Raw genomic sequence first — 11,097 nt, forward strand, 5'->3', positions numbered from 1 at the left:
TTTCTGGGGTAAACATCATACTAGTTGATGCCGCAGCGGTGCCGTGAGACTGGTGGTGGCGGCGGCGCCTGTGGGGCGCGCCGCCGCTCGGGCTTTTCGGTCGTCTCACCGCACCGTCTTCCCCATTCTTCCTATAGGCCCCACGTTCACTTTTGACCTGAAAACAGAAGGCTCGCGCACATTTCGTTCACCACCCATTTTTGCTATCTGATGCCCTTTGCGAGATACAGCTCAGCGCGCCAGAACCAGAACGTTTTGGAACGGCACCCCGCAGGCTCACCCCTATCTATTCTTTGCTAGCTTTCTCAATTCTTTGGCAGCCGCTAAACTATCTTGCCGGTGGGGCACCCTCCAACACAACAGCCCAGTGTTTTGCTCCCCAGGCATCTCCCTACCCCGCCACACCCCGCCAGCAACTCATTCCTTTCGGCACACCAGCTGTGCGGCCACGATGCAGGCGGGGAGCAGCGCGGAGGGCCTGGCGATGGAGGACGACGCCCACTATCGCACCGACAGCTTCAGGATGGAGTGTATGAAGGTGGGGGTGGCGCCTGTGCAGCCCCAGGGAGGCCTCCGGGGCGCCTCCGCTCGCGGGGAGGCTCGCACCTCGCGCCTGCTCTCCCATGTCGGGGCCCCGCCGCCAGCCTGCCTCGGCGGCCCTGGCACGCTTCCCAGCGCCTCTGTGATGCCTGGGGCGTGCAGAGCGCAACCGGGCAGCCTCAGAATCCGCGCCGATGGCGCGCGCCAGCTTCCCATTCGTCATATCTCTGCCCGCCCCAAACAGCCCCGCCCCCAAGCCTTACCTGCTCTGGGACACCCCTGCAGGTCCTGCCGTGCTCCAAGCGCTTCGTGCACGACTGGACAGAGTGCCCCTTTGCGCACCCCCAGGAGAAGGCGCGGCGGCGCGACCCGCGCGTGCACAACTACACTGGCATAGCCTGCCCCTCGATGAAGAAGGCAAGCTCGGTGCCTTGGGGGCATTCTGTGAAAGAGGGGAGGGCAGGGAAGGGCCTGCAGGGGGCGGCGGGGCAGCAGGCAGCGGTTGGAGCGGGTGCCACCGCCGACCGCCGCCGCACGACGCCGTACTGCAGCGAGCAAAGGCAGCCCACGCAGTGGGAGGTGCACCCCAAACGCCACCCCCAGCCCTTAAACCCTACAAATTTGGAGCAGCGGCAGCCTGGAGGCCCGCGCCGGCAGCAGCAGGGCAGCGCCGCCACTCGATGCGCCGCCAGCGGCCGACCGCCGCTCGCTGGTGCCCCGCCGCCCTGCGTTCTCCTCCGATGCAGGAGGGCTGCTGCGCGTTTGGAGACCACTGCCCCTATGCACACAACGTGTTTGAGTACTGGCTGCACCCCACCAGGTGCGCGACCGCTGCAGGCGTATCCTGGGGATGCCGCCTGCCCCGCCGCCGCGGGCCGCTGAGCACGCATTGTTTCGGACGAGTTTGCCCACCGCCAGCCTTTTTGGCGTCGCCTGTGCAATGCGCGGCTCGAACCCCGGATTTGCTCCCCAGCCGGCAGCCAGCAGCCGCTCACCGCCGCTCAAGTGCCTGCTGCCCCTGCCGTACCGCAGATATCGCACGCAGCTGTGCAACGACGGCAGCAACTGCAAGCGCAAGATCTGCTTCTTTGCGCACAGGTGCGTTTGTGGGAGGCTACTCCTGGAGCTGGCTCGTGTTTGGAGAGGCGCCAGCCCAGCCAAGTTTGAGGTCACTGCGAGCGGCTGCACCGGGAGCCCTTCCTCACCGCTCTGCCTTCCTGTTCCCCTGCTCTGTTCCCCTGCTCGTGCTGCAGCCTGGATGAGCTGCGCGTGCCCGCCTGCAAGCCGTTTGTGTCTCCAGAGGCGCTGGCGGCGGCCGCGGCGGCAGCCGCAGCAGATGCAGGTGCGGCGCCCGCCGCCCGCTGCGGTCTAACCACCCCTCGCCCTGCCTCGCTTGCTTGGGGTTGGCCGGCTTGTCGGCTGCTGCATGGGAACTGCACCCTGCTCATCGCGACCGCCGCCGCCTGCGCCCCCCTGCAGAGGCCAAGCGCAAGGCAGCCACCGTGGGCAGCCCGCTGTCGGCCTTTGCCGCCGTCTCGCCCGGCCCCTCCCCGCAGCGCTCCTCGCTCGACGCGCTGCGCGCGGCGCAGCAGCAGCAGCAGCAGCAGCAGGCGTCGGATGCGCGCCTGTCTGCCTCCAGCGTGCCCGCCCCCATCAGCCCCAGCACCAACGACGACGCTACCATGGGCTCCAGCCCGGCAGACGCCGCGGTGCACCAGGCGCTGCAGCAGCTGATGGGGGCTGGCTTCAGCTCCAAGGTTGGTGCGGCCCCACATCAGGGCGGGGCGGGGATGGCGAGCAGCAGCAGCTCGAGGCGTGCCCCTCGGTTCCGGCACAGCGCGTGGTTGCAGCATGTGGCGCAGTGCCAGGCCGAGGCCTGCCTGCCTGGCTGCCCCCAGCTGCCTGCCACCGACCGCCGCCGCACCCTCACTTGCCCACACGCCCCGCTCGACTCGCCCCCTGCAGGACCAGCAGGTGATAGAGCTGGTGACCAGCCTGCTGGCGCAGGACCGCGTCTCCCCCGAGCAGGCGGCCAGCATCCTGCAGCAGATGCTGCCGCCCGACGCGCTCAACACGCTGCAGGCGCGCCTCAACACGCCCCGCGGCTCGATGGAGGATGTGCGCTGCTACAGGTGGGCTCAGGCCGCGGCTGGGGGCCGGCTCGGCCGCCACAGCTGGCCGACGGTCCGGGGGGCCTGGCTGGCTGGCTGACCGCTGCTGCCGCTGCTGGGAAAATGTTTCTACACAGCGCGGCTCTGGGGCAGCCTGATGCACGCCTGCTGACGGTCATCTGCCTCCCTGCCTGCCTTGCCCCTGCCCCTGCAGCGACCCGCTGGGCTACCGCTCCGAGGCGGCGCAGCAGGCACAGCACACGCAGCAGGCCCGCGCCAGCAGCTTCGAGTCCGTCACCGGCGGCGACGCCTACGGCGACCGCGCGGCCGGCTCTGCGCGCAACGCGGCGGCGGCGCTGCTGGGCCAGGCCCAGGCGGGCGCCGCGCAGGCGCCGCCCCAGCACGTGATGACTCTGGAGCAGATGGCGGCGATGCAGGCGGCGCAGACCATGGGCTTCGCCAACGCCTACCCTGGTGCGACCCGCTCCCTCGCTTTCTTTTCTTGCTGTCTTTCCTCCGGCCGGCTGCTCCTGCTGCGCGCTGGGCTGCACCAGCCGGCTCCGTGCCGCGTCCAGCCTGGAGCCGCGGCCCTCAGCCCTGCGGCCACGGGCCCACACGGGCGGGGGGAAAGGAGCTGAGGAACTGCCACGCACAGCGCTGCCGGCCAGGCCCAGCGGTGCTGTTCGTGGCAGCTCCTCAGCCCCCCAGCTCCCACCCGTGTGGGCCCACAAGCACGGCCCTGGGGAGCAGGCAGCGCGCCCCGCGGCCGCCCTCCAGCAGCCCGCTGTGCCGCCCCCCCTTCGGCCCGCCCGCTGGCCTGCGCCTGGCTGCCGACTCGCGTCGCTGCTGCTGCTCCCATCCCGCCTGCTGCAGGCGGCATCGTGCAGTGGCAGGGCGGCCCCACCGCCGGCATGCTTGGCCTGGACCCCAACCCTCGCCTGAGCCTGGAGAGCGCCCGCTCGTCCTTCGACACAGGTGCACACCAGCTGCTGGCCTCCTGTCGCAGCAGCAGCGGCAGCGATGACAGCGTGGGCCCCAGCAGCAGCACCAGCCCGGCGGCGCCGCGCCAGGCAGACGTCACCGCGGCACTGGCGGCCAGCCAGAAGCAGATGGCGGCGGCGGCGCAGCAGGCGCAGCAGCGGCCCTCCATGGAGGCAGCCCTGCGGCGGATGTCGGAGGAGCAGGTGGTAGCCGGCGCGGCGGCGGCTGCGGAGCACCAGCAGCAGTACCAGCGGGCGGCGGTGCAGGCGGCGGCGGCCCAGCAGGCGGCGCGGCACCACGAGGCGCTGCAGGCCGTGCTGCAGCAGCAGCGCAGGCAGCAGCTGCTGCAGCAGCAGCAGCAGCAGCAGGCAGCGCAGCAGGGAGCAAGGCCTAGCGATGATTCATGTGTGTGCCACCGCCTTGCCTCTGTCGCCCGGAAAATGCTTTGCTGGGCAGCCACGCGTGCCTGCACCCGCCGCTGCCCTGCCCTCGCTAGCTGCGGCCCCGCCGCTGGCTAGCGAGGCCCGGCCGCAGGCGGGGTGTGCGCAGTCGCACACCGCGGCACGCGCCCAGCCTCCCGCAGCCCTCACCCTTCCACCCTGCCCACTCCTCCAGCTCCCCCTGCTCGCAGCTGCGCTGACCCCGCCGCGCCGTGCTGCGTGCGCTGCCCTGCCGCCTGCTGCAGCCCGCATGAGCTTCGAGCGAGGCAGCATGGACCTGGGCACGCCCCGCGGCAGCATGGATGCCTCCTATCCGCCCAACCTCTTCTCCTCTGGCAGCCTGCCCAGCCAGGTGCGGCGCGTGTGGGGCCGGGGAGGGCGGGCCAGGCTGAGCCGAGCGTTCTGGGGCCCTCGGCAGCTGCTTCGGCCTGCGTGGTCTGGCGGACGCTGCGGTCTGGGGGTTCGAAAGGTGGTTTTTGGCCTTGGGCCGTGTGCCTGCGGCGAAGCTCAGCGCTCGGCCTGGTGGACGCCTGCCTGCGTGGGCTTTGCAGCTGGAGGTGCCGCCGCAGGAGGGCGGGCCCTCCACGCCCGAGGCCTCGGTGTATCGTACGGGCAGCGCTGGCTGGCAGCGTGTGAGTTGCGCTGCAGGAGGGGCCTCACGCCGCAGCCCAGGCCCACTCTCGGCTGCTCTCAACCGCCGCACCAGGCCCACTCTCTGCTGCCAGGCCCACCCACCGCTGCCCCCGGCGCCTCCCTCCCTGCCCGTCCCCCTCGCCCCGCCTCTCACCTGCCCTCACCTGCCCCCCACCTGCCCCCGCCTCCACCTGCAGGCCTATTACAGCGGGCAGCTGACCTCTGTGCCGGAGCAGTTCCCAATGATTAATGCCCCTCCGCCCACCGGCGGCTGGGGCGGCGCCGCCGCGGCCGGCAGGTACAGCCTGGACTCTGGCGCCGCCGCCGACCGCCTGTCACAGGACCTGTCCCGCATGAGCTTCGAGGCGGCTGCCAGCCCCAGCGCCGCCGCCAGGTGTGGCCCGATGCGCTGCGCTGGGTGGGGGCCGGGCAGGGCGGGGCCTTGCCGACGCATGCCCGCGCATCAACGAACGCTTGGCATACATAATGATGTGTGCTGCGCTCCGATGCCAGTTGTGGATGCCACAATGCCGTACCCAACCTGCCGACGCCTGCCTGCCCTGCCCACCTGGCGCTGCAGGCTGGCGCCCCAGACCGCCAACCCCTTTGCATCCAGTTTCTTCACGCCCGGGACCACCGCCGCCGAGCGCCTGTCGGCCCCCGTGCTGGGCGACCGCCGCGGCCTGGCGCTGCCGCCGCTGCCCGGCCTGCGCACCTCTGGCGCCTGCAAGTCCCCAGGCAAGCCGCCCCATGAGCCCCTGCGGTGCTGCTGCCTGCCCCTCTTGCCTGGCCCGCTGCCTGGCCTGGTGGGGGAGGAGCGCTGCTGGGCTGGGTGTCGAGTCGTCGAGCGCCACGCATCCACCTGCGGCATTGCCCAGCTGCTTGCTGACACGTGGCTCGCCCTTCGCTGCCTTGGCTGCAGGGCCTGAGGAGCACGAGGCCGCCGCCGCGGCCCAGCAGCAGCAGCAGCAGCTGCTGCTGGGCGGCACCGCGCTGCACCGCCTGCAGTGAGAGTTCCCGGGGTGCTGGCCAGCTGCTGGGCCTCAGTCCTGCCCCCCGCCCGATGCCTGCTCTCCTTTGGCCATGGGCACATGTGATTGACCAGCACACCCCTCCTACCTACCCACCACACCAAGCACAGCGTTTCATTTTAACACTTGATGATTTGGCCACCAGGACCCCTCGCCGTCACCACCTGCCCCCCGCGCACCGGTCAACCCCATTGTTTGCACCCGTCTTGTCGATCCCTTTGGCAGCACCCCACGCCCCGCAATAAAGCTGCCCTCATGCGCCTGGCCGGCGCCCTCCGCCACCGCCTTGCCTGGGCTGGCCCGCTCTCGCCCCCTCTGCCTCTTCTTCTTCCTCTTCTTTCTTGCGCGATCTACGCGCAACAACGAATGCCAATGGCCTCCCTTGCTTTCTAGAAATTTCTTGCTCTTCCTTCTGCCTTGCCGCGTTCCCTGTCTCCCCGGCATGGCACCGTCTGTCGCCTAGCCTCATCCAAGCCGTCTCGTCTTCTATGCCCTCGTCCCCTTGATTCCTGCTGCCGTAGCGCACCCCCTGGCCCTGCGGCGCCCATCGCGCCAACGTTCCCTCCGCATCTTGTGAAGGCGCCACCCATTTTGAACGGCTGGACACCCGATCCCAAAACCAACATCGCACCGGATTTCATTCCCCGACCTTGTTGTGCCCAAAGCGCGGTCTTTGCTCGTCGCCGGCCCCTTGCATTTTTCCTTCGCATGGTCAGCCACAAATGCATCCTACCTCATCCGCAGTGCACTCCACTCTGCTGTCCTGGCCTGCCAGGCGATTTTCGTAACGCAGGGACACCCTACCAGCTCATTTCTTGCCAGTATTACGTTCTCATCCGTTCGATACGCCCTGCCTTTCATTTTTTCAATGCTCATCACCGAGAAGGTTGCGCGCCGTTGGCACCCTGCTCCGTCACGCTTGTGTAAATTTGTTTCTAGTGTGTACGTGCACACTAGTACATGTACGTACATGTACGGCGGTTGGCGGTTGGTCCCTGGCGGCCGCGAGCGGAAAGGAAAAGGGTGGGCCTTTGGGTGGCATGCAGGCTGCGTGTGATGAGGAGAGGCAGAAAGCGGGCGGTGCAGGGGGCGGGACACCTGCCGCTGGCCCACATGGGAAACGGCGCTCCCAGCCGTCCCTACTTGTCGTAGCTACCAGTTGGTCCATTCCAAAGCGGCAGGGGGAGCGACGTGTTCCGGCCCGTTTTGCAGCAACAAGCTGCAGGCTGTCCCCTTGTCCCTGCTGGCTTGGCGATGACCTGGGAGGCTCAGCGCGCTCAAATGGCGGCCAACTGACCAGCAGGCGCAGGGCCTGCCTTCAACTCCCGCTTGGCTGGATGGGGTCGTCCCGCCTGCTCCTGGCTCTCGGTGTGCTGCTGGCGGCCGTGTATGGGTGTTACGGCGACGCCGCCGGGCCCCAGCAGGCAGCTGCGGCGCAGGGGACGCAAGCCACCGGCGGCGCGGCGGCGGCGGCAGCAGCACACCCGCCTCCGGCCAAGAAGCACCCCAAGCTGCGTCAGAAGGGCTGCCCACCCGACAATGCGCGCTGCATCGCCCTGCGAGATCACGTCTGCGACCCTTACTTTGCTAATGTCACAGACGTGTGAGTTGCCTGCTGCCGCCATTGCCCATGCGCTCGAGGCTTCCCCCTGCCGCCGGCGGTTGCCAGGCATGCTGCCTGGCCATCCGTGCAGCCCCCTTGCCCCACGCCCCTTTGCGCGGCGCCGTCACCTTCTGCCGCACCCCGCCCCTGCCGCGCCGCAGCTGCACGTTTGTGCAGTACAACAAGCACTGCGCCGAGGATGTGCACCACATCGCCTACCTGCCCCTCTTCTACTGCCGCCACGGCGACGGCCCCGTGCTGGTGGCGCTCTTCTTCCTGGCCTGGATGGGGGTGCTGTTCTGGGTGATGAGCAAGGCAGCAGAGGACTTCCTGGTGCCGGCGCTAGAGGTGAGCCCTCCATTAGGGCAGCGTGGCTGGCCGGAGCAACCAGCTGGTGGCCCCGCCACGGTACCGGCGGTAACCCAGGGTCGCCTGAGGCCAAAGGCCACCCGTCAGGTGGCCTGCTCATGTGCTGGCAGCGGCAGCCAGGAGCCGTGTCCGGGTTGCCTGCCTGCGGAGCAGAGGCGGAGCTCAAAGCGTGCGTCCCCGTGCTCTGCTGTCCAGCGCACCAGCCCGCCGCCGCCGGCCTGCTTCCCTGCGCCTGTCGCAGTATCTGGCCCAGCTGATGCGCATGACCCCTGACGTGGCGGGGGTGACCCTCTTTGCCTTTGCCTCGGGAGCGCCCGACCTGTTCACCCAGATTGCAGCGGTGGCGGTTGGGGGCAACGTGGACCAGGAGCTTGCCATCAGGTGCCTGGGGAAGGTGTCAGGGGCGCATGCGGTGCAGGTTTGGCAGTGCATTGCAACGCTACTGGCTGCGACACTCTGCGCGCAACTCCCGGCTTCCAAAACGGGAAGGGAGTGGGAGACGGGCCCCAGCACCGCTGCGGCTGTCAGCTGGAGCTTGGGCCCCAGCCGTGCGTTCCGCGGTGCCTTGGCTCGGCACAAGCCGCCTGCACGGCCTGCCATCACTCTTGCTGCTCCCTGTGCCTGCCCCCCTGCCCCCTGCAGCACCACCCTGGGCGGCGGCCTCTTCATCATCGCCGTCATCTTCTCGGTGGTGGCGCTGGTCAACCGCCCGCCGCCGGGGTCGCCAGACGAGGGCGACGTCGCAACGGAGATCATGGTGCGCCAGCTGGCAGCCTGCCCTTTCGCCGGGCACGTGCTCTGCGGGCGCCGGCACGCGTGCCTGCCTCGTGGCGCCAGCCTGGCACGCCGCCACGCCGTGCTGCCCCACTGCTCTCAGCCTTGGTGCCTCACGCCGCGGCCGCTGCCGGTGCCGACCCGGTACCCTCCCTCTGCAGGACCGCCGTGCTTTTGTGCGGGACTCGCTGGCCTACCTGCTGAGCACGGCGGCCCTGCTGGCCATCATGCTGCGTGGCGTGTTCTCAGCCTGGGAAGCCTCCCTGCTGCTGCTGGGCTATGCAGCGTACCTCACAACCTGCGTCATGACCAGCAGGGGCGCGGCAGCAGGAGGGCCCCACGGCGGCGGCCGCCACGGCTACGCCGCCGTGTCGCCCTCGCAGCAGCAGCAGCAGCAGCAGCAGCTTCACGGGCAGCTAGAGATGCAGCAGGCGGGCACGGCGGCGTTTGCGGGTGCAGACGACGGCGGCAGGCATCTGGGCGGCGTGGTTGTGGTGGGAGGGGAGGCGCCGCCGCGCATGGTGCAGCTGGAGCTTGCGCCTTGGGCGGGCAGCGGCTCGCCACATGGCTTGCTCAAGCCTGCCGATGCCGGCTACGGCAGCGGCGCAGCGCCAGGCGGCAAGCTTGTGCAGCAGCAGCAGCAGCAGCAGCAGCAGCAGCAGCAGTATGGTGGCGGCGAGGGCGAGGGCGAGGGCGGAGAGCTGGCTGTGCTGGTGGCGGGTGCGCCGCTGTCGGATGCGCTGCCCGCGGGCGCGGCCATCGGCCGGCCCGGCGGGCTGACGCCTCCCGGCGGGGTGACGCCGCGGGCGTCGCGCCTGGCGTGGCGCGCCAAGCTGGGCGGCCACAGCAGCAGCCGGCTGGGCAAGGCGGTGAGCAGCGCGACGCTGGGCCTGCAAGAGATGCTGCACACCAAGGGCAAGAGCGGGCCGTCCCTGTGGCTGACGATGATGATGTCGCCCGCCATGCTGCTCCTGCACGCCACCATGCCCGCGCTGCACCCCGGTGAGCGGCCCGGCCGCGCTGGGAGGGACAGGCTGCGGCGCTGGCCCCCGGCCGGGGCGCACCGCCTGCGCCTCCCTGCCCGCATGTGCGCGTGGGGCAGCTGGTCGCTGGTGGCTGGCACAACTCACCCGCGTGGCTCCAACGCTGGGCTCTGTCGGTCATAACCCACGGCTGGCCCCCGGCCTCCCTGCTCGGCGCCTGCAGGCTACTACACGCCGTGGTATGCGGTGATCCTGTCGCTGGGGGCGCCCCTCTTCATGCTGCTCAGCACAGGGCTCTACCCCAACCACCTGTCCACAGATCACTTCATCCTTGCTTGGCTGCTGTCGGCGCTGGCGCTGCTGGCGCTGGTGCTGCTAGCGGTGCAGCCAGCGGGGGCCGGCGTGGGGCCCAGCGCCGGCAGTGGCGGCCTGCAGCCCGGCACGCCAAACGGCTCCGTCGCGGTGCTGGCGGTGGCCGGGGGCAGCCCGCTGGCGCCGGCAGCCCCCGGCGGCAGCAGCCCCCTTGCGGCAGCCGCGGGCAGCGGCGCGGGCGGCAGGTGGTGGGCCCGCGCCTGGCCCGCCCTCACCGGCTGCTCCGGCAGCCGGATACGGCACCTGTGCGCGGCGCGGCGGCCGCGGCGCAACGGCGTGCTGGCGGTCCTGGCCTCGGTGCAGTGCATGCTGTGGCTGAGCGTGGCGGCAGATGAGCTGGTGTCGCTGTTTGAGGTGGGGTGTGGCGCCGAGGGCAGGCACCTGCTGCCACTCCTGTCGCCATGCATGCATAAGGATGCGCTCATCCACCTAGCTTGGCCTTGCGCATTGGCAGCCGCCACTTGGTTTTGCACGGCTGGCGGGCTCTACCCCTTTTGCCCCCGTCCGGCGGTGCCTCCTGCTTGCCCCCCCTTGCCCTCTCCCACCATGCGTCCACACCCGCCCGCCCATCTGCAGTCCATTGGCCGCATCTGCGACATCAGCCAGGACCTTCTGGGCGCCACGGTGCTGGCCTGGGGCGAGGCGGTGCCGGAGCTGGTGGCAACCATGAGCCTGGCGCGGCAGGGGCAGGCCACCACAGCCATCGCGGCGGTGTTTGGGGTGAGCCCTCCTTGCACAGCTGGCTGCGGCTGCCGCAGCCCCCAGGCACAGCTGCTGCTCGCACCGGGGCTGTGCTGGTTGCTTGCTGGGCCCCCCAGGTGGCGCGCTGCAGCCGCGCACATGGCCTGACTGGGCTTTCATGCACAACCCGACCTGCAGGGGCCTGTCTTCAATGTGCTCTGCGCGTGGGCGGGGCCCACGCTGTTTTCGGCGCTGCAAAAGAAGCCGCAGCCCTACGCGATGTCTGTGGGGGTGGGAGTGCTGGTGGCTGCCACCATCACCATCCTGGCCTTCATGCTGCTTGCCATACCACTCGTGTTTGGGTGGCGGCTGGCCCGCTGGGCCGCCATTGGCATCCTGTTGATATACGGCCTCTCCCAAATTGTATTCCTGCTCGTGGAGGAGTTTTTGTAGCACCCAGAGGAAGGGTATGTAAAAGTCGTTAGTCATTAGTCATTAGTAAAGCCTTGTGACCGATGACTGCAGGCAGGGGGGGGCGGTGCAAGGCGCCGGCGGCGGGGGCGCACCCGCCCTCATCGC

At 69.8% G+C, this 11,097-nt stretch overlaps 2 protein-coding genes across 2 annotated transcripts; both read left to right on the forward strand.

Moving 5' to 3' along the window:
* Positions 1 to 451: 451 nt before the first annotated feature.
* CHLNCDRAFT_134430 (hypothetical protein) lies at positions 452 to 5,716 on the forward strand (the record flags this gene model as incomplete). The annotated part of the gene is made up of 14 exons (XM_005847246.1): positions 452 to 538; positions 826 to 966; positions 1,287 to 1,360; positions 1,573 to 1,638; positions 1,794 to 1,882; positions 2,020 to 2,297; positions 2,506 to 2,672; positions 2,866 to 3,125; positions 3,525 to 4,037; positions 4,318 to 4,424; positions 4,624 to 4,704; positions 4,903 to 5,099; positions 5,286 to 5,435; positions 5,584 to 5,716. The coding sequence occupies 14 exons, from the start codon at positions 452 to 454 to the stop codon at positions 5,714 to 5,716; spliced, it is 2,343 nt and encodes a 780-aa protein (XP_005847308.1).
* A 1,357-nt stretch (positions 5,717 to 7,073) lies between these two features.
* Positions 7,074 to 10,971, forward strand: CHLNCDRAFT_134431 (hypothetical protein; the record flags this gene model as incomplete). The annotated part of the gene is made up of 8 exons (XM_005847247.1): positions 7,074 to 7,339; positions 7,501 to 7,687; positions 7,950 to 8,089; positions 8,351 to 8,465; positions 8,644 to 9,484; positions 9,689 to 10,191; positions 10,414 to 10,557; positions 10,717 to 10,971. 8 exons carry the CDS (start codon positions 7,074 to 7,076, stop codon positions 10,969 to 10,971), a joined length of 2,451 nt encoding a protein of 816 aa, XP_005847309.1.
* Between the last annotated feature and the right edge of the window lie 126 nt (positions 10,972 to 11,097).

Source organism: Chlorella variabilis (genome assembly GCF_000147415.1).
Source record: "Chlorella variabilis unplaced genomic scaffold CHLNCscaffold_11, whole genome shotgun sequence".
NCBI classification, from domain to species: domain Eukaryota; kingdom Viridiplantae; phylum Chlorophyta; class Trebouxiophyceae; order Chlorellales; family Chlorellaceae; genus Chlorella; species Chlorella variabilis.